This window comes from Thermobia domestica, chromosome 9, assembly GCF_964235325.1.
Source record: "Thermobia domestica chromosome 9, izTheDome1.hap1.1, whole genome shotgun sequence".
NCBI classification, from domain to species: Eukaryota; Metazoa; Arthropoda; class Insecta; order Zygentoma; family Lepismatidae; genus Thermobia; species Thermobia domestica.
The window spans coordinates 139,261,324-139,288,350 of record NC_137462.1 but is presented as its reverse complement, the minus strand read 5'-3'; the positions used below and the strand labels follow the sequence as shown (position 1 = coordinate 139,288,350).

At 36.5% G+C, this 27,027-nt stretch overlaps 1 protein-coding gene across 1 annotated transcript; it reads right to left on the bottom strand.

The window, feature by feature from the left end:
• Window positions 1-472: 472 nt before the first annotated feature.
• LOC145661043 (uncharacterized) lies at window positions 473-9,141 on the bottom strand. Its single transcript, XM_081726481.1, has 2 exons — window positions 9,078-9,141; window positions 473-4,476 (listed from the first exon to the last, which is right to left on the bottom strand). The coding sequence occupies exons 1-2, from the start codon at window positions 9,139-9,141 to the stop codon at window positions 473-475; spliced, it is 4,068 nt and encodes a 1,355-aa protein (XP_081582607.1).
• Window positions 9,142-27,027: the final 17,886 nt, after the last annotated feature.

Here is a 27,027-nt window from a genome sequence, read left to right as displayed (position 1 = left end):
ATACTAGTGGACTGTAAGGCTTGATTCGTACACCACATGAATGCAACCAAATATAAATTCACTGTATTTAATGATTACACCTTCAGTTTGCACACAAAAATAATACACGAGAATAAACATATTCACAAGGTCTTTAGTTGTAAATGTTTGTAATGCGATGGCTTACTGTTTGTGCTATATTGTACGATGTTCTACCATGATATATGATCCACCAAACTGTATGCTCTTGCTGCCTCCACATTTCCACTCTATTCCCCAAACAATAGAAAAGCGTTAAGCAACTTGAACACTGTTGCCCGCTAAAGGCACACACACTGTAAAACACACAAATAATCCCAAACATACTCCCCCCTGTTGGTCAGCTAAGGTCTGACCAAATAAAACAAAATAATACATATAAAAAACGAAACGAACACAAAACTTGAAGCAATATTACAACTGTACTTATTTTTTTATTACACAAATCTCAATTCTAATCCTTGTTACATGGTAATGCAACTAATTTCTTGATTGAACGATTATATGCTCCAGTTGTAGTACGAACCGTCACTACACGAACTAAGAAATCCTTTCCTGGGAACACTTTTTCAATGATGCCCAATTTCCACTGCAATGCAGGAACGTTGTCTTCAATCAGCAAAACTACATCTCCGACCTTGAGATTGTGTTGCGGTGAAGTTGTCTTAGAGCGTTGTTGAAGACCATGTAAATAATCTCGGGACCATCTCTTCCAAATGTGTTGTTTTAGTTGTTGTATCTTCTGCCAACGAGATAAGCGGTTGTGTGGTAGATCGGTGAGGTTAGGCTCTGGTAAAGCTGTAAGTGCTTCTTCAATTAATAAATGTCCAGGGGTGAGAACACTGATGTCGTTAGGCTCACTTGATAGCACTGTAAGTGGTCGAGAGTTGAGACAGGCCTCAATCTGTGTGAGTAATGTTGCAAACTCTTCATATGTTAACACTGCACCCTTTGTAATACGAACTAGATGGTATTTCATTGATTTTATACCGGCTTCCCATAGTCCTCCAAAATGCGGCGAATTTGGTGGTATGAAGTGCCACTGAATTCCTTCGGTCGATGCAAAATCATGAACTTGAGAACTAAAAGGATCTGATGAAAACAGCTGATACAATTCTTTCAATTCGTTGTTGGCTCCAACGAAATTTGTGCCATTGTCGCTGTATATATTGAGACATCTTCCTCGTCTGGCTATGAATCTGCGTAAAGCTGCTATGAATGACTGCGCACTAAGATCTGTTACCAATTCCAGATGTATTGCCTTGGTGGATAAACAAACAAATAATGCAACATATGCCTTACGTACAGATCTATTTCTAACTGCTCCTGATTTTATGTAAAACGCTCCAGCGTAGTCCACGCCTACGTTTAGGAATGGTGTGGCTTGCTGCACACGAGCTGCTGGCAACTGTCCCATAAGTTGTTTTGAACCACTGGCCTTTAACTTGAAACATGTGAAGCAATGATGGATCACTTGTTTTACTACCTGTTTATACCTGATGATCCAATATTTCTGGCGTAGTGATGATATTAATAATTGGGGTCCAGCATGAAGTAATCTTAAGTGTTCTGCTTCAACTATAAGTTTTGTCAAGTGTTGGTTTGAAGGCAGAACTATTTGATGTTTGGCGTCAAATGATAGCTGACCATTCTCCAATCTTCCTCCAACTCGGATCATGCCTTCACTATCTAAAAATGGATGTAAATTGTTCAATTTACTTCTTGACGGAACAATGTTTCCATTACGAAGATGCTGCAATTCGCTGTGAAACCCAATTTCTTGTGTCCATTTGATGCAAACATGGAGCGCTGTGTGGAGTTCTTGTACTGAAAGACCTTTTGTTAGTTTGTTTTGCTTGTGTCTGATGTTATGAACAAAACGTCTACAATATGCTATTGTCCTAACTAACCTTGACAATTTTGAGAATCTTGTTATGGTTTCATTGCACCAATTGTCTAAAGTGACTGTCAATGTTATGGTTCCCTTACTCTCTGGAACTTGATCTGGTTGCAGTGAATCCTTACTTGTGACTGACCAATTAGATTCTAAACTAGAAAGCCATTGTGGACCATGCCACCATAATGAATTGTCCTTTATGGAAACTGCATCTATTCCTCTTGAAATCAAATATCCAGGGTTGTCTGAAGAAGTTACATGTTTCCAACAGCTAACGTCAGTTAAGTCTTGAATTTGAGCTACTCTGTTGGCCACGAAAGGTTTCCATTTGTTGCACGGAGAAGCTAGCCATGCCAACACGATTTGGGAGTCAGTCCATAGATGGACGCTACTTATGTTCAATTTTAAATTCGGTAAAATCTTGTGAACTAATTTTGCCAAAACAACTGCTGCACATAACTCCAGACGTGGGAGAGTGATTTTCTTGACTGTGGCCACACGTGATTTAGCACATAATAACTTAACTGATATTTCTCCTTGTTGATTGATCGATCGCATATAAATGCAGGCTCCATATGCTCTTTGAGAAGCATCAGAGAAACCATGGATCTGAATCTCTGCTATGTTTCCTTCAACGAGTACATATCTGTCGAATTTAATCTGATTGATTAGTGGAAGTTGCTTGTACAATTTAGTCCATTTCTTTGCTAATTCCATTGGTATACTGTCGTCCCATTGAACCTTTTGCCGCCACAATTCTTGCAAAAATATTTTGTATGAAATGACAGCTGGTGAAATTATTCCTAATGGATCGAATATAGAGGCAATGATTGAAGCAACCTGGCGTTTAGTAATGCACTCTTGAACCTTCATTGTTGACGTCTTGCTTTCAACGAGAAATATATCCTTGTCTGGATGCCATGACAATCCTAATGCCTTGACGCCTTGGCCTTCGTGGAACTGGATTGGACGTTGCACTTCTCGAAGCTCTGGCGAGATGGATTCTAATAACCTTGGATCATTCGAACTCCATTTCCTAAGTGTAAAACCTCCCTTTTCCAGTAACTCTATCAATTGCTTCTGGACCTCTAGAGCTTGCTGTATGTTGCTCATGCCACTACAAACATCGTCAATATAGAAATCTCGACGTAATATTTCTGCTGCTACATGCTCTTCTTCGTCTGCTAATTGCTGTAGGCATCTTGTGGCCACAAATGAAGCACATACCGTACCATACGTCAGTGTTTTCAACTCAAAAACTTGAATCGGTTCATTTCTAGATCTTCTCCATAATATACGTTGTAATGGCGTGTCTTCTGGATGAACATTGATCATGCGATACATCTTAGCGATATCTGCAGTGAATACTACCGAATGAGTTCTGAAGCGCAAAATGATAGAAAATAAATCTTGCTGTATTGTAGGACCAACTAAGAGAATGTCATTGAGGCTTTTTCCGCTGTCAGATTTTGCTGAAGCATCAAACACTACACGGAGCTTTGTTGTAGAGCTTGTGGGCTTAAAAACTGCATGATGTGGCAAATAGTATGCAACGCTAACGTCTTCCTTTTTACTCTCATCTATCCTTACCATGTGACCAAGATCTTCATATTCTTGCATGAATTCCGTATATTTAGCTTCAAAGTCCGGGTGTTGATCGAATCTTCTTTCCAATTGCTTTAATCTAACCAATGCCTGCTGATAAGAATCGCCTAAAACTGTACGGTCTTCAAGAAAAGGCAATCGTACAATGAAACGCCCTGTATGATCTCTTGTTGTATTCTGAACGAAATGTCGCTCACATCCAAGCTCTTCGCTTGATCTAGGTGTAACAGTAATTTCTTCTAGTTCCCAGAATTTTTGAAGTTGTTGCTGTAGATCTATGTTTGTCTTCACAAAACATGTTGTTAATGGAATATAGGGGTCACGTTCTTGAGGAATGCGTCCTGCCACGATCCATCCCAATTCTGTCTCCTGAAGCACTGGAAAATCACCTGGCCGTGTTTTGTGTCCTGACTTCATAATTATGTAGAATACTTCCGCACCTAACAGAATATCTATGTCTCCAGGTGTATTAAAAGTAGGATCTGCTAGAACAGTGTCCTTGGGAATGTTCCAATCGTCATAATTAATTCTTTCTTCCGGTAGTTTACTTGTAATGTGAGGGAGAACTGAACAACTTATATTCAATGAAAATGTGTTAACACATGAATGGACACAAATATCTACAGAGTACTTTGTATTAGATATCGCTTGATTTATACCTTGAATTGGAGTATACTGTCTATACCGTTTGATGTTCAATTGTTGCACCAAATTCTCTGTCACGAAATTGGTCTGACTAGCACTGTCTAGAAGCGCGCAACAAGGAACCAAATTTCCCTTATTATCCCTTACTTTTACTATTGCAGTAGATAACAACACTCTTGCGTTAGGCCTAGCCTTTAATGCACAATATGACACTTGCCCTAAATTTTCACTGGAATCTGAGTTGTTACTACGCTCTTGCACCGCAGCACTGCTTACACATGGAAACCGCACTGATTTGTCCTTTGTTACGTCTACATGCAATAATGTATTGTGCTTTTTGGAACACTTTTTACAACCTCTCGATTTACAATTCTTCAAAAAATGATTACTTTTCAAACAATTCATGCATAATTTATTTTTACGAATGCACTCTAATTTTTGGCTGTGTCCCGCATTCACAAAAGACGAACAAGAATATAAGGGATGCTGGCTATTACAAAATTCGCATGCATTTGAAAATCTTGATAAATAAGTCTTTGATGACTGAATACTTTTTGCCTGTTTGTTTTGTATGCTACTACCCTGCTTCACACCATCAATACTAGTTCTCATGTTCTCAAGCACCTGACAACGTTTCTCGAGAAACGAAAAGAATTCTGATAAAGCAGGAAAATTAGAATTCGTATTTTGAACCTCCCATGACTTTCTAGTAGTTGCGTCTAATTTTGATACAAAGTGTTGGGTCAAAATTACGTCTGTGAGGTTTACGTTTGGCTCAAGTGCTTGTAGCGCATTTATATTGCTAGTAGCTGTATTTATAAAAGCGCGAAGTTCACTTACATTTTCTTTATACACTGGCTTGATTTGTAGTATTTCGTGAATGTAAGAAGAAGCAATTAGCTTTTTATTTGAATACCTGTCAACGAGTAATTGCCATGCTACTGAATAATTTGTTTCGGTAATTGGTAAATTTTCAATTAGGTTTAACGCTTCGCCCTTAAGAGAAGTTCGGAGGTACTGAAACTTCTGTACTGTGGAAATGTCTTTATTCTCGTGAATAAGAGATGTAAAGGTGTCCTTATATGATAACCAATGTTTACAGTTTCCGTCAAATGCAGGCAACTGTATGACCGGTAATTTAACTTGTGCGCTACTGCTAGTGCTATTATTAACAGCTGATTCTTTATTTCCATGTTTTAAAACAAGTGCTTGCATTTGAGCCTCTAAAGAAAAATACACATTTTCAATTTCTGCACGAACGTTTAATGCTTCCGCTTCGGGTTCGATTTGATCAATTTCAATAGTATCTTGCACCTCCTGCAACTTTGACCAGACGTTATTTAGATGTTTTAAGCGTGCACGTATTTCTTCTATATTGCCTTCATTTGGATCAAAGGCCTGAACAAAAGTGTTTATTCTTGTTAACTGGCCTCTGTATGCAGATCTTTGCCTTAAAAGACGCTGGTGTGATTCACTCATGATTAAATGCTACGCAGAAACATGAAGAATAAAAAAACTACTGACCTGAAGATGATGTTTTTTCTTTCTTTTTTTTTTACCTATGAAATATACTCCAAAAGCCTGGTCCTGGTACAACAGCTGTCCGCCTACACAAAACGTGATTATTGTCCAACGTACGTGATAACACCACATATAGGTCGACACAAACACATTTCTCTTCACAACAGCACAGAACAATTCTCAGAAATCTTTGCACTCATGTGGCCCGGATAGGACCAATGTACAATATGAATGTATATATTTGTAACTTTACTAAAGTACAATAACATGCTAAAAACAATATTCATACTAGTGGACTGTAAGGCTTGATTCGTACACCACATGAATGCAACCAAATATAAATTCACTGTATTTAATGATTACACCTTCAGTTTGCACACAAAAATAATACACGAGAATAAACATATTCACAAGGTCTTTAGTTGTAAATGTTTGTAATGCGATGGCTTACTGTTTGTGCTATATTGTACGATGTTCTACCATGATATATGGTCCACCAAACTGTATGCTCTTGCTGCCTCCACATTCCCACTCTATTCCCCAAACAATAGAAAAGCGTTAAGCAACTTGAACACTGTTGCCAGCTAAAGGCACACAGACTGTAAAACACACAAATAATCCCAAACAATCTCAGTTACCCCGAAAACTATGGATTGGAAAATAATATCGGTCATTATCGACCATTATATATTATACACTCCCCGTCTTTTAAATTACATCGTCAATGTTAAAAACTATTCCAAGCTCGAACCTCATCTATGCTGAACATTTGATCGTGATCGGTTGGGTGGTTCAAGCGTTATTAAATCACAGTCATAGTCACTTTCATTTTTATATATATATCTAGATCAGTTGATATCTTATTTTATTCTTTTGCGCAAAAAATGCTAAGTTGTATGGTTCTGAAATTTGTTGGTAAGGTTAAGATTAATTAATGAAACGTTGACTCTAAATTTCTAAATTTTTAACGTTGCTGTATGTAGAGTTTGTTCATCTATACTAAAATGACTATCATAAAATTCAGCAACTCGGGTGAATATAACGGTATGACAGGTTTTCTAACTTTCGAGTCAACTGGTAAAGAAGGTTCAAAATTCCCATGAAGTTCAATACAATATCACATACGAAACAAGTTTCCACTGCCATCTGCAATTATATATTTGAAATTGAACTACCTACAATACATATTCTTCTGTGATTCGATCCCAGCCCATTCCACCTAATAGCTCAGTTTCACTGGAAGTGGTGCTTTCCCGCTTCCCCCGAGTAGCTCAATTATATAAAAACTCTGAGTATATTACACATATTCCAACCCATTAGTAATTTGTAGTTTATCAGATGTGGAACGTATATATTTCTGCACATAGAAATATTTTTCTTCTTTGCTTAAAAAAAAGTTCAATTCAAATCAAAGGTCTTAATTGTATGTGTTTTTTTTCAGGTACTTTCTTTAATATATTGACTCTTCTATTATTACTCTCTTTTCATTACTTGATATCTATCTGTATCTAGGGTATGTAAGACGGAATTTATTGTATTTAATGGAGTTCGAACTCTTTTTTTTCTATTCGAGCCTTAATAGGAACTACCAGTTAGGATAGGACGTGAGACGATGCGCATAGAAAGTACGACTATTTCCAAATTGGCAACAAGAAAGTACGCTTTTCTTCATTGTTTCAGTTAGGTTTTAGAGTTACGTTACATGGAAAAGTATTTACTTTAATTTATAACCGCGACACTATTAAGTCTTAGTAAATATTGGCTAGTAGTAATAGTAGAATATCGAAAGTAAGTGCATGATATGCAACCAATCTTACACTTAGGTACAGGTGGATTTCATACTATAGTGATCGCACGGAGTTGTGAAGCCTGACCTAGATTTACCAATTTCAGCATCTAATAGAACGCGAAGGTATGTCCCAGTAGTCAACCTGTATCCATGGAATTTTGCCAGTGTCCTCTCTCGCGCTACACGAAGAACATATCCTAAGGGTACAATGTTGTAGGATTGCCGGAAGTTTCGTTTTGTTTATTTTTGTTGTTATTGTTGTTTCATATTTTTGCTAATATTGTTGTTTTATATTTTTGTTATTTTTGTTGTTACTGTTTAATTCGAATAATTAGTATTGTTCATGTTATAGTTCTTTATGTTTTGTTTTATCTCTCGTTCGCCATGTTTTCTAAGTTCGGCAACATTGTTGGTGTACTTCTGTTGCTTCACGTTTTCTCAATTGTGCGTTCGGAAGGCAACTCCACGAATCATACCGAATTCTTCCGATGCATTACGTACATGTGAGGCAAATCAGTTCTACAGTGCTCCTTCGTGGCTAAGCGGTTAGCGTACGCGCCTTTGGCGTGGGAGACCTGGGTTCGATTCCCGGCGGGAGCTTATGTGGTTCGGATTCCACGTTAATCAGTAGATTCCGTCTCATATAGCCTCGCTGCTGAAAGGGGCGTTAAACTCAAAATCAACACAACTCAAATCAGTTCTATGATTTGCGTCGAGTCCAGGCTTCAAGAGTCCTCGCGGGTATTATAACTAGAGGTAATTCATCTTTAATAACCAGGTATGTGGTGGGTGGGCATATCCAATTATTATTATTCATCTTTAATAACACGGTGGAGCCTAATTTTTTACCCATTACATCCTAGCCAAAAGTTATGATAGTACTTCTGTATTTTATTTTATTATTATTTGTTGTTTCTCGAAAAGAACAGAGCTATGGAATGCCAAGGTGAGTAGCATTTAGGAGTTTTGGTTGAAACCAAACTCTTTAAAAATAAATGGTCTTCATGTTGCAGTAAATTGTTTAAAAAGGGTTAATTGTAGGTGTTAAGCATGTTCGTATTTAGGCCCTACTGAACTGACTTGAGCCATTGCTTACAAGCAGATTTGTTTACTGCTTTCTTTTTGTTAAATCTTGAAACTGGATCTTACAAAGTTAATTGAGTCAGTTTTGCTTTAGAAAAACATAAATTGTTTTGGAAAGTTGTGTTAGAATCATAGAACACAACGTAATATAATATGGGTCCATTGACAAAGAGGCCTTATAGTAATTTTATTATAGTATAACATAATGCTGTATTACCAAGAACAATGGATATTTCTCTGTAATACTTCATTATAATAGGAAAAACCGTGCAATTTTTTTCTTCAAAACAATTTTCTGAAGATAAAATTTCAAAAGTTCGACATAAAAAGGTCTTCCGGGAAAGTATGAAGAAAAAGGGTCATATTTCACGTTTAGAGTTACATTCTAACAAGTGACCTTTGGAGTGGGCAAGGACGCGTTTTGAAAGACTCAAATGATGTATGTGTGTGTTTGTGGTTTACAGTGCGAAACTGATTTTCGAAACAGGATTTGCTGGCCTTTTCCCTCTGCTGAGTTACCTGTCCAAGCGAAAGCACAGAAACCAAACCATCTCACCGGGGGTGGTGTTTTCTGGTAGTTCATTTCGCTGCCGCCTGTAGCGTTCTCGATCATGAGATAATAACGCTTGTCTATATGGCCTTTCTTGACCGCAGCGACCACACACTTTGATCAACTTTATCGTAAATTTTCCGTTCTCTTGTCTTCTATACCTGGCAAGACAAAGTGATCCTCTTCCTCTTTTTCTTTTCTTTCTTTCACATCCACCACAAACATAATTTTCTCTCGTTCTTTCTCTCTCACGTCTCTCTCTCGGAAACAAACCAGTGTACTTAACAAGGAGACAACCAGGAAATTTACGATGGCTGGACGGGAAGAATTTGAGCTTGTGATTGCAACAATAAGAAAGAGAAAGTGGATGGGGGGAAAGAAAAGACAAAAAAGATGAGACACAAGAGAATTTTCTAGAGAAATTTGGTTTATTTCGTTCTCATAAAAACTCAGAAGTATAGAATGTGAAATAGAAAGTTGTGGGAAAATGTTCGTTTTATTCGAAATAGAAATTGCATCTCTGTAATATTTTGGTGCTCTCCTCCGGAAAGTGAAGAAAACTTTGAAATAATTAAAACTTAAACGATCGGTTGACAAGGGCTTCTGAAGTGACCATCCGTATTAGATCTCTATTAAATGTTTATTAAAAGACAATTTGATACTTGCGTGGTCCTTTTCGTTTCAAACAGTTTCAACAAATTATATTTTTACAAGAAAGATATGCGTGTCACTGTTAGAAGGATGTGTGTCGCTTTTAGGTGTAGTAAGTCACTGTTAGGAGTATGGTTTTCACTGTTACGAGTATGTCACTTTTAGGATTAAGTCACTGTTAAGAGTATGTCACTTTTGGGAGTATTATGTCACTGTTAAGAGTATGGTTTTCACTGTTACGAGTATGTCACTTTTAGGATTAAGTCACTGTTAAGAGTATGTCACTTTTGGGAGTATTATGTCACTGTTAAGAGTATGTGTATCACTGTTAGGAGTATGTGTGTCACTGTTAGGTGTATGTCCCTTTTAGGAGTATTAGATCATTGTTAGGAGTATGCCACTTTTAGGAGTATTAAGTCGCTGTTAGCAGTATGTATGTCACTGTTAGGAGTATGTCACTTTTAGGAGTATTAAGTCACTGTTAAGATTATGTTACTTTTAGGAGTATTAAATCACTGTTAAGAGTATATGTGTCACTGTTAGGAGATGATCGCTTTTAAGTGTATTACGTCACTGTTAAGAGTATTGTGTCACTGTTAGGAGTATGTTACTTTTAGGAGTATTAAGTCACTGTTAACAGTATGTCACTTTTAGGAGTATTAAGTCACTGTTAAGATTATGTCACTTTTAGGAGTATTAACTCACTATTAAGAGTATATGTGTCACTGTTAGGAGATGGTCACTTTTAAATGTATTACGTCATTGTTAAGAATATTGTGTAACTGTTAGGAGTATGTTACTTTTAGTAGTATTAAGTCACTGTTAAGGGAATATGTGTCACTGTTAGGAGTATGCCAGTTTTAGGAGTATTAAGTCACTGTTAGCAGTATGTGACTTAATACTCAAGACAAAATGACATATTCCTAAAGATGGATGACTGTCAACGTTAGAAAACAACAAACACAACCATAGGTACGATCTAGTAACTAACAGTGTATTTTCTTATATATGTCACAATGTAAATAAATAACAATCTATTCCAGGAAAATAAAAGTTATCAACTATTATTACTAAGAAGGGGGATATGTTTACCTTCGAGAACGGAGCACAGGTAATGCACGCGTTGCTAAGCATCTCCTGACTACTCGCTGACGATCAGGATCTGCAGACGATGAAAGTTTCAGATTTCTATATAATAAAGATTTATTAGGCCTAGAGAGAGCGGTCATTTGACTAACATTCATCTGGCAATCCAATTATTAGAAACTAACTACCAAGACAATATCACTAATGGTAGTAATGCTATGCAATGGTAAAAATAGTCAGGGAAATACTACCAAATTCAATACTACTTGTAACAATATTCTGCTTTATATCATGGTCTCGTTTCCTATTGAAGACAGGCCAGAATAGTATTCCTTGTCGCACCATTAACTCCTCGACAATCTTGCGTTTTGTAATCCATCAACGATGATTTATTTCGGTTCAAGAACTTAGCTCATTGTCTGCCTGTTCATCTCTTCTACGGCATTAAAGTTATCTCGTCGATAAAGAGAATGTTAATACCAAAACCCGTTTATACAAACAGACTTTGATCCCATTCCTAGGATTCCTCACTTTGGTTATAAATAGTTTCCACTTAACTTGTATATACATTAGCTGTACTAGAGAATTAAAAAAAACTGACTATTTTCACTTTAGAAACCTTATAACAAAACAACCACGAATTCTGATGTGTAGGAGAGAACATAAGAATATGGATTGAAGTTAACCGCACACTGTAAATTCAAAAGTTTGAATGAATGTGCAAAACATTAACGATATACAATTTCCATATGTTTTGTTTGATCTTCTTGGCTATAATAAGCATTGTTAATTCCATACGTTTGGATTCAATTTTAACTGTTATCGTAAAGAGAAGGATTCTACAGATGTTGTTCATTTTAAATGTATACTATTCATCATTTTTAAACTAATGATCAGACACATATCTATATAAAAGAAATACTAAAAATATGGTGATGTACACTCATGTCCAAAATGATTGTCGCATATCTATGACAGTCTTCTTGTAAGAATATAATTTAACAGTGATTTTGCATTGTAATTTTAATACTGATACTATGTGTGTAATCGAGAAATGTATATTTGTGGTAAATTTCATAGGAAAAGAATTATAAATACGAAAATTAGAATAACTAAAATAAAATGTTGCTAAATGGACAAGAAGGTTTTATTTTCGTTTTATTGTTCTTATTTATTGCTCTTTTGACATGAAATTTGTCACATACATGTCTTTGCCGATTATACACATACTAATATTATAAGAAATACCGGGCGAATTCGTTATCCAATTATATTCCTACAACAACATATTTATAGACATGTGACAATAATTTTGGACATGAGTGTACATTAGAAGTCTACTTTTTGAAATCAATGAATACTGCATTTCAGAGTCTGTCTACCTTACGAACAAAATTAAATTTCAGAATCAATCTTGGTTTCCATAGTGGATATCAATCTTATTTAATACTGAAAATTTTTCACATTTCGGGAGCTACTCAGAAGAATAAGAGAACTGGTATTTTAACTCATTAACAACTAGCAGCATAAATGAAACAGAATCAGGTCTTCCCCCTCTGAATCAATGTCCTCTCATGAAGATTCTGACGTTTTCGACAACTCTAAGCGAGTTACAGGATCTTATATATGGAAGAAAATTTGACGTCTGCACTGAGAAAAAAATTTAGGTGGCGTACTCAGAAAGGTAGGTTACATGCGTAATTCCTGTAGTTTTTGGACTTAAACAGTAGACATATAACTGAAAACGCATGTTTTATAATATTTTCTGTATAATTGTATCTATTCGAACCCTTAATTATAGATGGTTGTTTTTTTAATGAAAAGTGGTATAAAACTACACAGTAAAAATGGTTGTGTTAATTCAACTCAATTTTAACACAGGCCAGTGTTTCCAGCATGACTACCACTATGCGGTGTTAGTTCAACACAGACCTCGCGGTGTTGGCGTTTAACGCAGGTGTGTGTTACGTCTTTAACACACAATCGGTGTTGAGCGGTGTTAAATTCGAATCTGTGTTAGTATTTTTGGTGTTGATTCGACACCATGTCAGGTTCGGTATTATGGAGAAAAGTGTTGAGTATTACTTGTGGCAGTGTTACACAAGAAAGTAACACCGTGTGTAGTGTGTTAATTATTTTGTGTTAATATTACATCATATCAAGTATCAATATAATACAGTCTCTGTGTTACTTCAACATCATTTTCTTATTATTTCGAGACACAATCTGTGTCACAATTCAAGGTCAAAGCCGTGTAAGTAACACTGTTTTGGTTTAAAATCAACACTCTCTGTGTTAAAATTCAAAGTCAGACCACCAGATTAACACCATTTTTGGTGTTAGTTCGACTCCACTTCTGTGTTACAACGACACCAATTTCGGTGTTGAAATAACTCCGTGTGTGGTGTTGATGTAACCATTTTTCTGTGTTGGAAACCATGCGGTGTGCATGCTTACTCTTACTGAAGATTCTAATTTTAAAATAAGAATAGTAAACTACAGAACACTTCATATAGAAAACCTTCATAAAATTTTTTGTCGTCCTCTCCAATATTTATTGTGAAGCATTTCTTGATAATACGAAACACGACGTTCACCAACATCTTGTTTAAGAATAATAGGAAACTCTTACCTATATCCTTATAATATGTTTGGCTCTTAACCGTGATTCTACTTGTTTTCCGCTATTTTTTAAGCACAGTCCCCGGTGTTGACTGGTGAGCTCTAGTGTAGTGTAGAAGTGACACAGTAATATGGTGTTGTTTCTCGCTGTTGGCATATTTCTTCAGAAACATTAGGTAAAATAACTGAGAACACATCGCGCGGTTTGCATGTTGAAATTTTGCGTATACCTGGATTTGTTTAAGCATTTCTTTGTACTGTGTTTGTCTGTAGCTTCAATTCATAAGCCTTTATAGTTAGATAATCAACATATTTGGCAATCACACAGAAAACAACACAGAAGATTCTACAGTTGTGTTAATTTAATTCACAGCCTGTGTGTCATTTCAACTACCGGTATTTGACACACAACTCCAAATGGAGATTGAGTTGTTCTAACCACCTGTTTGTGTTATATTTTAACACAGTCGTGTTACGTTTTGAAGTGTTTAAGATTTTGGTTTACTAAAACCTCCTTGTATACAGGGTGTAACAAAATGATATGGCAAAATTTCAGGGGTGGATTCCTTATGGGTACAAATAAAAAAAGTTCATATGACCATATGTCGGAAAATGCATTCTTATAGAGTTACGATCGTTGTGTCGCCTGACAATGTGAAGTGTAAGTGGCGGTGTATGTTTCCGTCCGTTAGGGAGACAAGAAAATCTCAAGAAATACTTGATGGATCACCATCAACTTAGGTGAGGATATAAATGGTCAAAAGTTAAGACTCAAATTCGTACATGGAGGCGATATTCAAACCGAATATTAGAAATCAACCATTTGGTTTTAAAGTTTATTATTATAGAGCAAAAATAGTATTAGATAGCGAAAAGCGCATTCCTGGAATCGATTAATCGTCCCAATAATACTTTTTATCTCCATTTTTAACTCTTAATTAAAATTTGAAAGTGATAGAAATCCACTACAAAATTCCAGTTTCAGGATTAAGTGCAAAAATATCAAGCCACGGTAACGAAGCTTCTTCAGGTGGTGTACACATGATGCTGTTACCTGTTTCTATGCTAAATACGAGGGCTGTCTAAAAAGTATCCGACCTTTGGCCAGAAAAATAGTTGCGAATACCTGACAGATTTGGGACCCTAATCCCCTTCAAAGTAGGCCCCTTGTGCTTCCACACACTTAGCCCACCGATCCTTCCACTGCTGGAAACACCGCTGGAAGTCTTCTTTTGGAATGTTGTTCAGCTCCGTCGTCGTGTTCCGCATTATGTCTTCTCTACTCTCAAAACGGGATCCCTTCAGAGGCGTCTTCAATTTTGGAAACAACCAGAAGTCACAAGGAGCCAGGTCTGGAGAGTAGAGAGGTTGGCGAACGGTTGTAATTCCATGTTTGGCTAAGAACGTGTGGATCAATTGGGATGAATGTGCTGGGGCGTTGTCATGATGGACGTACCAGTTCTTCGCTGTCCACATGTCTGGTCTTTTGCGCCGGACTGCGTCACGGAGTAGCCTGAGAACATCTTGATAGTGCTCCTTTGTCACTGTTTGTCCTTCCGGTGCGTACTCGTGATGCACAATTCCACGGGCATCGAAGAAAACAGTCAGCAACACCTTGATTTTGCTTCGCACCTGCCGCGCTTTCTTCGGCCTTGGAGAATCGGGATGCTTCCATTGAGACGATTGTTGTTTTGTTTCTGGGTCGTACCCGTGCACCCATGACTCATCTCCAGTTATCACGGAATTCAGATACCCAGGATCAGTGTTGGTGGTGTCCAGAAGGTCTTGTGCAACGTCAAAACGGGTGTCTTTTTGTTCCTGAGACAACAACTTGGGTACAAATTTAGCAGCCACTCGTTTCATGTTCAAATCGTCACGCAAAATTGCATGTGCAGAATCTTTACTCACTCCAACATCATCTGCAATCTCCCACACTGTCAAACGGCGATCTGCCATCACCAAATTTTGCACCCGCTCAACAACAGCTGCATTCCGAGCAGTTTGGGGCCTGCCGCTACGCTGCTCACTCTCGACTGATGTGCGGCCATCTTTGAATCGGTTGAACCATTGTTTAATTTGTGTTACACCCATCGCATCTTCTCCAAACACCTGCTGAATCTTACGAATTGTTTGGCTTTGAGAATCACCCGGCCTTTGACAGAATTTGATGCAGTATCTTTGCTCAATTCGTTCAGTCATCTTGCGAGAAACACTAAATCCGACGAACACTACCAACAGCACCTCACTTCGCGACCACCAGCTCACGACTGGCACACGCAAACGCGGTGAAAAAATTCAAGCATGCGCATTAAGGTTCCTCCTTCCACCGTGCACGGTGGCGCCGCCTGAGAATCACTACTTTGCGTGGAAAAAATTAAGGTCGGATACTTTTTAGACAGGCCTCGTATATATTTGTTAATATCTCAAACGAAGGAGGAAATTTTCTAAAATAAAATTTCGCCGTTTCGCCGTTTTATATTTAAACAAATTTGTGATCCAATCCCTAATACAGTGTTGTCTTGTCGTTTATCTATATGCATATGTATGTTACTGCTTCTGTATGTGCATCTGTATGTTGTAAACCTACTATAACGAACGATAATCTAGTAGGAAGGCGATTACCTGTATTGTGCGACAGTGTTTTGAAAAAACTTTCTTATCTGACGCTGAAATATCATGCCACTAAATTGTTCATTACATATAGTGTCATTTGAATGAGTAAATTTCCGTTGAGCTTGCATTCCGCGTGTTAATGCTCCAGTTCTCATGGCTGTTGTTGCTAATTCTGCATTGGAATACCGTGAATTCGTAGAGATTCATGATCTTTGCTTCCAGATTTAACACTGAAATCTTTCCAACGACAATCATGCGTACTGGAGCATTGTCATACACTATGTATGAATTCAAAGCACACCACGACTGATTCAAGTGACTGCTTCCAACGAATTGCCGCAGCTAGACTGAAACTGATTCACCACTTCTTTCATAGATGGAAATATATGTCATCTAACCAGTGACATATTAGCCCGGAAACTTTTGGAAATATCCTCGTATGTCTCTATAGCTCGATTCCAGGCATTGTGAACACTATGGAGAATACTCTTTCAGCATTTTTGGCGGGATTTTGCCCTAGTATATCTACGTTCTTATTATCACCCCCACTACCACCACCACCTCACACACACACATTCTACCATTTCTATCACATAATTCAGTTATGATTAATTGATGTACCCACATGCTCCAAAAAAAAAAAAAATGGACATATAATGTAACTCAGGAATTTTCGGATTTATTCAATTTCCCTTACGTTTATGGGTAAAATTCAGTTAATAGTAAGTGGAGATAATAGAAAGCAATCCATCTAAGGAGATATTTCCAAAAAAAATAATAAAATAATAAAAAAATATAAGCTGAAAACAAAATTATGCTATGTTTAGTGTATACTGGCAATCATGCTTTCGAGGGATTTTCGCAGTAGCATAGTACAATTGCAGTGGGATTTTCACAACTTCAAGTTGGATCAAGGAACTGAGAAGTGGAGTAAAATATTGAATTTATTGGTCTAAACCTAGTGTGTAGAGTGTCTGCCAAATATAAATTAGCTTCTGTAAGCAAGATGTCGTACGAAAATATAGAAATAAACAGCAAAACTTTTGTCTTAAGGTTTGAAATGGTTCGCACCATGGCTATGAGCATTTATTTGTTAACCCTTAAGTACTATGGGCGAAAATAATCACGTAACTACTATGGAACGGTCTGTCAGACCGCATTGTTGTTTCTTATTTTCTGAATAGTAGTTTTACTATGTAGTTTTTAAAATGATATCCTACATATCTTAGTTGCTTATAGAAAAGTAAAACATAGTAATTTCACGATGTAAAAAAAAAAACTTTATATTTTTAAAACAATGAGAAAGAGAACATATCAAAATTTGCAACAATGCTTTCATTGTTATTCTAAAATTGTAATTGTTGAGATATTCAATTTTTTCTCCGTTTCTATGTAGCCAAAATAACACTAATTTAAAATACATTGTTCTTATAGATGCACTGAGAATAAAAAAATACAGTAAAAACGGAGAAAAAACATAGAATTTTAGCTTTTATAAATTTACAGGAAGGTACTGTTATAGTTGTACTCTTTCATTCTTTTGTAGTGAAAAGGTAATGAATAATTTTTTTTAGTTCTTATATGATGGAGAAAGTAAACAAAATACGTTTTGCCGGTAAAGAAAGTACCACACTACTTTTTTGACAGCATGCACTTTCTTGAGGTAGACACTTATATCTTATTTTTCTGCACTGCAAGGAAATCGGTACCCCAGACCGCTGACACGAATGAACATCTGTCCTTTCCGCTTACAACTCAGTTGACAGAAGACTGTTTTCCTTTTCAACTCCTTATGCGCGATAATGGGAACCTCACTTTCAAGCTGTAGTATGCTCTTGATTGAAAAACTCAGCTCTCGTGGCAGATATCCAATGAACAATCCACGTTCTATGTGAGGCCTAACAAGTCATTTTGCCAACGTTTTCATAAAATCAAGTCGTGTCATCACTGCACTTAGTATAGACTTGATGCAAGACATACGCATTGACACCACACAACATCCACCAGCATAAAGAAAATTGTCAATGGCTATCGTCTTGTTCGACAACTTGATGTGTAATCTGTACATTTTTGTCTAGAGTATCCACTCCGCCTTTACTCATGTTATAAAATGTGATTATTTCAGATTTTCCGGTCTCTGGGTCATTAATTGATGTGTGGTGCAAGACGTGCCACACGGTAAGACACAAAACTGCTAATAATCAGTAGATAACGAAAGACAACTGATCAGCAAAATACTCACGTAACTACTATAGTACGTCTGTGAGACCGCTTGACCCCTCCAGCGCCGCGCACAGGGGATCAATTATAACACGATCTTCACAATACGTAACCATTTGCTAGACAGGAAGGTAGACGAAAAGATCAACTTGTATTAGTGAGGCTGTGGAAAATATAATGATATGAAAAGTCGCAGCGGTCTGAGACACGGTCCATAGTACTTACGGGTTAAGAAAAAGAACGCAAACCAAATGTAATCTCTGAGATTAAGTGGGTAGAGTGGTAGACTAGTAATTTTTATACTGCTTTGATAGCAAATCGAATCCTATCCCATGCCGTCTTTTTATTTATGTATTCATTTATTTATTACAAAACATTACAGGAAGTGTATAATTGTTATGCTAATAACAACAGAAACAATATAATAACGAAATAACTTATTGATAGCGTCCTTTAATCGACGTATTTATTCAGGATTAGAATACTATTGGTATATAACAGCGATTGTTTTCAGTTTGTGGTCTTCTATGAGTCTACTTCCCTGGCAGTTCTTGCACAGCTGACCAACTTAACTAACTTCACAGAAATACGAACATAATGCGACATTCAGTCTTTCCAAATTTAACACCAAACGTTACAGCGAACGAAGTAGAACAGCTTGTTGTGATGAAAAAAAGGAAGAAAAAAGCTGATGTCAAATTATCGTTCTCGTGTGTGTGTGTGTTTTCTTTTTAGAGTATTGACTTTTTCTCTCTCTTTCACTTTTCATATCCACAAGTGCAAGAAATGCAATTATAAGTCTGTGTAAGGAATAAAGAATGCTTTCTTTAAACAAAACTAAATTATACAGATCTATTTGTGCGGAACACGAACACTTTCAAAAGAGCATGGATATGAACGGTAATCATACCATTCTTCTGAATCATACAGTAGCGTGAAAAACGTAAATTAAAATAATACAAAAAGCGAGCATAATCTTCTTTTTCTAGCATGACAACACATTAAACGTAACTCATTAAATTTTTGGGATTACAAATTATCACCTTACTTGTCGGTGTAAGCCTATTCGTTTTCTCATTCGAGCGGCGAAAGAAGAAATTGTGGATAAGAAGAAATTGTGGTAATTGTGCGATTGTGGATGTAAAAATCGAATTCAAGATTTCGATGAATTCAAGTTTCATGGCCCTTACATATAGAAAAAAATGATTTTTCCATGTCTGTCCATCTATTCTTCTGTCGGTTCGTCAGGCTTTTACATGCACTCAAATAGAGGCCATACTGTTCAACGTATCTGGACCGAATTCTAGACATGAGGTTTTTTTAACATTCTATCATTTCGAATCCTATATCCTCCGACACCTAAAAATAAAGGTAGACCCTAGTTTACTGAAGGATTAAAAGTTAAAATACAAGTAATTAAATTTTCTCAAAAATAGCTGCAACGATTTTGTTTACTTTATACAAATATATTTTTATTTATAACCCTCCACCGTACTATGAACTATTTCTGTGAAAAAATATATAAGGTGTAATTTACTGTATGATGCGTTTTTTGAACAATTTTTCATAAATCACATTTCATAAATAAACGTATCATTAATAACCTAACAATATTACGTAACTCGTTCGTCATGTAAACATTCAGAAAGGGTGATTTACTCTTCGAGTGGGTTTTTTCCGATGCTTTTCTCATTAACACCTCAGGCAATTTTGTTCATATTTCGTAAAGAAATGTTTCATTAATAACCTAATATTCTGCATAATTCGTTTGTCCTGAAAACATCCTGGTTTTCACAAGGGGTGTTTTTTTTTTTACAATTTTCTTAGTAATAGATGGATTTGTTCTAATTCCAGTAATAAATATTTCAGGAGTAATTTTAATGTGGTATAACTCGCTTGCCCCGAAAAGAAAAATCCGAAAGAGGAGTTTACTTTGACGGTCAAATTTTCCCCGACGATTTGCTTAAAAATGACTCGAACTACTTGGTCCAGATTTCATAAATAATTTATCATTTGGAATAAATCCTTTATTCATTTATTAGAGATAGAAAATAGCTTATCATTGGGGGTAAGTTTTTCCCGGTGACCTTCGCAGAAACAACTCAGGTGATGTTTGTTGTTCATATTTCATAAATAAATGTTACATAAATAACCTAATAATATGATATAATTCAATCATCCTGAAAATCTAGATATGGTATATTACTTTTGGGAGTTTTACCCTGTGATCGATTTTCTCAAGAACTCAGGCGATCTTGTTCGTATTTCATAAATATGTATTTTATGAAAATACTAACAACATAACATAATTCGTTTGTTCTGAGTGATAGTTTATAATTGGGGGTGACATTTTCAACGACTGTCTCAGAAATTATTCAGACGCTTTTGTTCATAGTTCACATTCAGTTATTTCCTTAATAATTCTAATATATGCAATATGTTATTTCTAACGGAAATGTGACTAATGGATACTTAATGTATGCGCCTAAAATTTCTTCGAACAAAGTTTTCCAAAACCCATTATTTTTATTCGCGTTTTCCAAATAAATGTTTCAGTAATAGCTGCAGCCTATCACGAGTCAGTTCAAAAAATCTGAGCGAGAAAGTTCAGCGTGTTTGGTCCGTACTCTTTCTTAAATATATTTTTAAATGTAACATCTAATCACAATTTTCCTAACAAAATTGAAACTTCTTTATAAATTTTCATTGTTGTGACCAAATGGTTTAAGTGAATTGGTTCTGGATTTGATTCCCGGTGAGAGATAGCGTATTTTCATCCAACGTTAGGGTTAGATGACACATCGGTGCAAAGAAAAAAGTGTTTAAATAAGCCTAACCAAGCTAATCAATACAATTTTACGAAATTATCGAAGAAACGTTGTTAATATTAGGTAGGTGCGACTGGAGTGTCGCTTTACAGAGTATGGCTTTCTAATTTTCCCAACTATTTCAGCTGCTTCAATTGAAATGCATCTATAATAATAAGAGAGTGAATATAGTCATCTGAGGTCGATTTAGAAATAAGGTTCTCGAGAATGTTATAAAAAATAATAATATTCAAATTTTATAGAGTAGTTTGTTTTATTCGAAATTACATACTTCCTGCAATTGTTTGGGATTGAAATTATTTGAAATGAAATCTTTAAGTTTTACCTACCACGATGTGCCGGCCGGCCAAGCTAAAGAAGACGGTGATGATGAGAACTGAATGAAATGGTGGAAAGAAGAAAGTTTGAGAAAACTGGAGTATCCCGACGAAACCCACGCACACGGTGTTTGTCCACTACAAAGTTCACTTGGAAACAGCTAGGATTGAGCCAAGGACCCCATGCTCGAGAGGTGAACGCTCTACCACTGAGCCACCGCGGACTCTCTGAAATTATTTATGTGAGAGGGGAGTACTTTATGGAAACTTGATAACGAACACATTTGTTAAAAAGTGCCGGGTTTTCGTAAAATATTGCTTATACATTCTTTCAAGGTTTCCAATGATATTTAGCTTATATCCTAGTTGCAATCACCCAAGGGCAAGCGGGTAGATTCACTCCTGGTTTAAGTTCCTATTTTTGGTAAACCTGTCAATAATAATAATAATAATAATAATAATAATAATAATAATAATAATAATAATAATAATAATAATAATAATAATAATAATAATAATCCTAAATAAATTAAAAACTCTCTGGGCTAAGTGCATTGGCATAATTCCACGAATTAAAAATAATGTGTTTCCTTCTCATGTAAGTGTAGAAGGACGTAATTCCCGTTGCTTTCAATATACGATGAAAGTATGAAATTGCCAAATGATAAGATATATACAATGCCCTAAGCAACGTCATATAGTATAGAGTCTTCATTTCTAGGTTGTTTAAAGAACACTCTTGTTTTAGCACAGAAAAGAAAAATAGAAAATGCTCAGTTTTAATCTATGTAGAGAGTTTGATTTTGTATATATATGTGTGTGTATATATATTAGACAATCACACAGGTAATCACACAGAAAAAAAGCGAGAAAGAACAGCAACAGTCTGTTTCTGTGAGACTACAACTCACGTAACATGTTAACTACCAAACAGTCTTATCCTAGTTGAAAGACTAAAGGCCAAATCATTGTCAAGGTTTCATAGCGTTGTATTGGTAGCCAATCAAAACACTAGTTTCTAAGCTTTACGACTATGTATATAGAGTAAACCATTCGAAAAGTCATTATATCGGTGCAATGGCTGAGAAACAGAACTCGAAAAGCAAAGTTCTTATTTTGGTTCAAGAAGGTTATAGTGCAAAGCAAGCCGCTGAAACATGCGGGATTTATCCACGAACTGCTCAATTTTGGGTACAACGGTATCGAGAAACAGGAGAAACTGAGCGCCGTCCTAGAAGTGGGCGAAAGCGTATACTGAAGAAGATCAGACGCTTGTGAGGAATGCAATAGAAAGACCATTCCTCACTTCCAGACAATTGAGGCAAGCAGCAAGTTTCCCTGTGCCTCGCAATACCGCGCGGAGGCGGCTGAGGTCTGTTAATCTCTTTGCGAGGAGGGCGGCAGTCAAAGAGTTCCTGTCGGAAGGACACACTCAACGGCGTCTTGCATTTGCTCAAGAAAATGTAAATCTTGACTGGAAGGATGTAATCTTCACTGACGAGTGCACATTTTCTTCTTCAAATGATTGACTCGTTGTTGTGTACCGTCCAAACGAAACGAGATATGACTCACGATACGTTTATCAAAGAAGATTCTCTGGTTAGGTATCTGCGTCTGCTTAGGGATTCGTCCTCTCTCATGGACTTGGGTTACTTCTACGTGTACAGGGGAGATTAACAGTTGCGCAGTATTTACACATCCTTGAGAGAGTAATGCTGCCAGCTGGTCGCTCCCTCTATCCAGATGGAGTAACCTATTTCAACATGATAGATCTCCGATCCACATGTCTCGACTGGTTCAAGGATGGCTTTCTGATGAAGCACACCTTGCCGTCTTAGAGTGGCCTCCCAGAGGGGCTGATATGAACCCAATTGAGAACTTGTGGTCTGAGGTCAAGAGAATAATGAGAGATACGTGGCCCTCACCGCCTCCGACCACACAAGACAGTTTGTGGGAATTAGTAGAGAAGGCTTGGGAAGAGTTAACAGAAAGCCATAATTACATCAGAAGGCTTATAGAAAGCATGCCACGACGGCTTCAAGCCGCAATTGATACAGAAGGACGTTGTACTTCTTACTGAACACTCTGGAACAATTAATCAGCCCTTTTAAGGGCTACATTTTAAATTCCAAAATTGTACATTAAAACAAATTAACATGAATTTGTTATTCTATAATGTTACATGAAAAAAGTTTTAAAAATTTCTACGAGTGGATCCGAACCATTGACTTTTAGTTTGAAAAGCTCACTTCTTTCCACTGCTCCAAACCTCATTCTCTACAAAAATTACTTGAAGGAACGGATTAAGAAGCACAAACTTAAGTTGAATAATTCCTGTGTTATTCTTTTTTCATTTTAGAAAAGTTAACCCAGGGAGGGACGTCATAGTTAACTCATAAGGAAAAGATGCACAGAATTGTCGAATATTAAATGTAGTTTTGATTAATGGAGTAAGACACTGTAAATAGTTGATTGTTTGAAATATACTGGGGGTGACAGAGACATTACCTGATGACAACAACGAAGAGAGATGTTAATGGTGTTAGTTGCGAACTGTTGTAGAAGTGAAAAATTTAAGGAAATCTCTAAAACTTTGAAATCACAGATGCAAATTGACTGACTGTTAAGTAAAACTGCTAAATCTGACTAAAGCAAAAAAAGTATTAATGATCTGTGTTACAATTTCAGACATATCATTCTCATATGAAAACTACGATAGAAGTAAATTATGAATAAAGGTGAATTTACAGTTCTGGAATATCAACAAATGATTTTGCTAGATGTAAATTTTGAGAAAACTTTTTTAAAATAAGGCTTTAGATTTATTGGTTTGTTTGTTTATTAGCTTCCCCATGCCGTAAAAGTCCCCAACACCTAGTGGCCCACTTGCCGGTAACTGGCGATCGTCGATATAGCGACGCGTCGAAGGATTGCCGCTAGTTTGCCATAGTGGCAGGGATTCGTCAAGTCGAGGCACATATCTAGAGTCGGGGGTATTGAAGTTACCACCGCGTAACAGCGAGGACTTCATTTTGGTCCGGGCTCCTTCGATTTGTCAAGGAGAATCACAAAGAGACCAACACCAACTATCGCCAGTCATGTGGAAGTTATTATTATACATTATTTTTCCCTGACGAATTGTTATTCTAAGAACAATACTTGAGCTCCGGGGATCAAGATTAACTCCTGCCTTTACATCATGAGTGAAAACTCCAGAACATGAAAAATAGATTAAGGCCACAATTTGCAGTCCTTCTTGCTGATTGATGCTATCTGCAATGATATGTCGGATCATACGGCATGTAGAACAAAGGAAGGTCAGATAAGCGAGGCCATGGTGTATTGGTGTACGCACCTAAACCTGTAAAATGTTTGTATAAACAATTATCTTTCACTCCATAGCTAAATTTGTGGGTATGATCACACACCTTGCCTTATAGAGTATAGTATTATATAAAAATATTTTTAGCTAAAAGCTAAAGAGAAACCAACTCCAATAATTTACTTTATTTTTTTATGTAATTGCAAACCATTCCACTTCACGATAAATCACGTTTGGTACTAATATGTCTTTTCCTGTCCGTATATATCTTTCACGCTTTGTTGGAGACAAAATTGTTCTTTTTCAAAGAAAACAGGATGAGAAAAGAATCTATACAACAGCATGAACTGAAAACAATAGCTATTACCAATAGTACTCTAATCCTGGTTAAATACGTCATTACAGCAAAATATATATAAGTTGTGTCCTTATTATATTGCTTCGATTCTTATTAACATGAAAATTATAAGGTTTTGTAAAAAAGAGGAAGGGATGGGATTCGATCTAGTGTCAAGATAGTGTTAGAACTGCTAATTCACCACGCAACCCACCTAACCACGGAAACTACTTTTTGCTTTTCTCTTTTTCTTAAGAAATAAATGCTAATATCCATATGCGCATACCATAGCGCATATTCCTCTTGGTTTCTATATTTCCATACGACATCTTGGTTACACAAGCTAATTTATATATGGCAGACAATCTACACTCTAGGTTTAAACCAATAAATGCAACATTTTACACCACTATCCAGTTCCTTGATGCAACTCCACTACTGAATTCCCTCTGCAATCTTGCTCTGCTGCCGCAAAAAATCCCTAGAAATCATGATTGCCAGTATACACAAAATCGAGCATATTTTTTTTTTGCTTTTTTATTATTTTATTATATTTTTGGAAATATCTCCTTAGATGGATTGCTTTCTATTATCTCCACATACTAATAACTGAGTTTTACCCATAAATGTAAGGAAAATAGAATAAATCCGAAAATTCGTGAGTTGCAGTATACATGCAATTTTTATTGCGCATAGGAGTACGCCTGTAAGACATAACTATTATTACATTTATGTCCAATCTCTTCATAGGTAAAAGGTTAGAATTTCTGTACTTGATACAAAAAATCAAGGTTCTGTCTCATATTAGAGCCACGTATAGCACGTGTGTGTTAAACTATAAATAAATGTTCCTTATAATAACGTTGACGATTAAAAAGAACGTTTTAACTGCAAACAAACTAAAATTAGCTTTGTACAGTTCAACATCTTTTCTGGAAATTTAATCAACTTTTAAGAGCTCTCTCTTCGCTATTTGGCTAACATGCTTTATCCAGGCGCGGGAGACCGGGTTTCAAATTTCCGGTGGGAGCTCATGTGTTTTGGATCTGCGTTAAACTGTAGGTCCGCATCTTAAGTAGGCTCCGATTAACTCATATCCATTCCAATCCAATATTAAATTTTAAATTAGTACTTTTTATAAGTAATTTATAAGTAAACACCTAACATTTTCATTTATTTCTTTTAAATAATCCGATGATAAAATTTAAATACAATTCAATAGAAAGAAAAGAGAAAGCGAGCTCGAGGCAGAGGTACTGATAGCCTAAGTTAAACTGTCTATCAAGGATGAGGGCTTAGTGTAATGGAGGACGTTTTCTGGCTCCTAATTAAAGAGAACACACGTAATTAGATTCTGTCTTCTTCCAAGGGGTTGAATCTCGAGAGTTGTAACGGCAGATAGGGTTTTAGGGAGAAGGTACAGTATTAAAGAGGTAAAGCGAGTGAAATAGGAACTATTGAATGAGTGTAGCAAGCCGTACAAGTTATCTTTTGTCTAACAATCCTCGAAGCTGTAACCATTGAAATTAACTGTAATTATCTTTGCTCTCTCTCTCTCTCTCTCTCTCTCTCTCTCTCTCTCACTCACTTTCCAGTCATCCATATATTCAACATTGAGGGCACGATGGGCGATGGTTTTGAATTTAGCGGTTGCTGAAAATGTATTCAATGCTTCTTCTCGCTCTATCATTCTCTCCGTTATTAAAGAGAAAGCGGGAGAGGATAAAGGGAAAGAAAGAGAGACGAATAAGTAAGAAAGAGAGAGAGAGACCATTCCGTCTATCCCAAAGTGTATATGACTTGTAATTAATCGTTTCTACTATATAGACGCAAGGCGAATTGAGACGGGATAAATTCATGAATGTGCCATTGAAACTCAAGTCAGCATCTCATGTTGTTGTAAGGTAATACCGAACACTCACA

Excerpts from the sequence above, each read along its gene's own strand:
- LOC145661043 (XM_081726481.1), bottom strand. The coding sequence starts at position 9,141 with ATGAACTACCAGAAAACACCACCCCCGGTGAGATGGTTTGGTTTCTGT. Across the intron at positions 4,477-9,077 it reads CTGTGCTTTCGCTTGGACAG|ACGTAACAAAGGACAAATCA; the intron begins GTAACTCAGCAG and ends TATTGCATGTAG.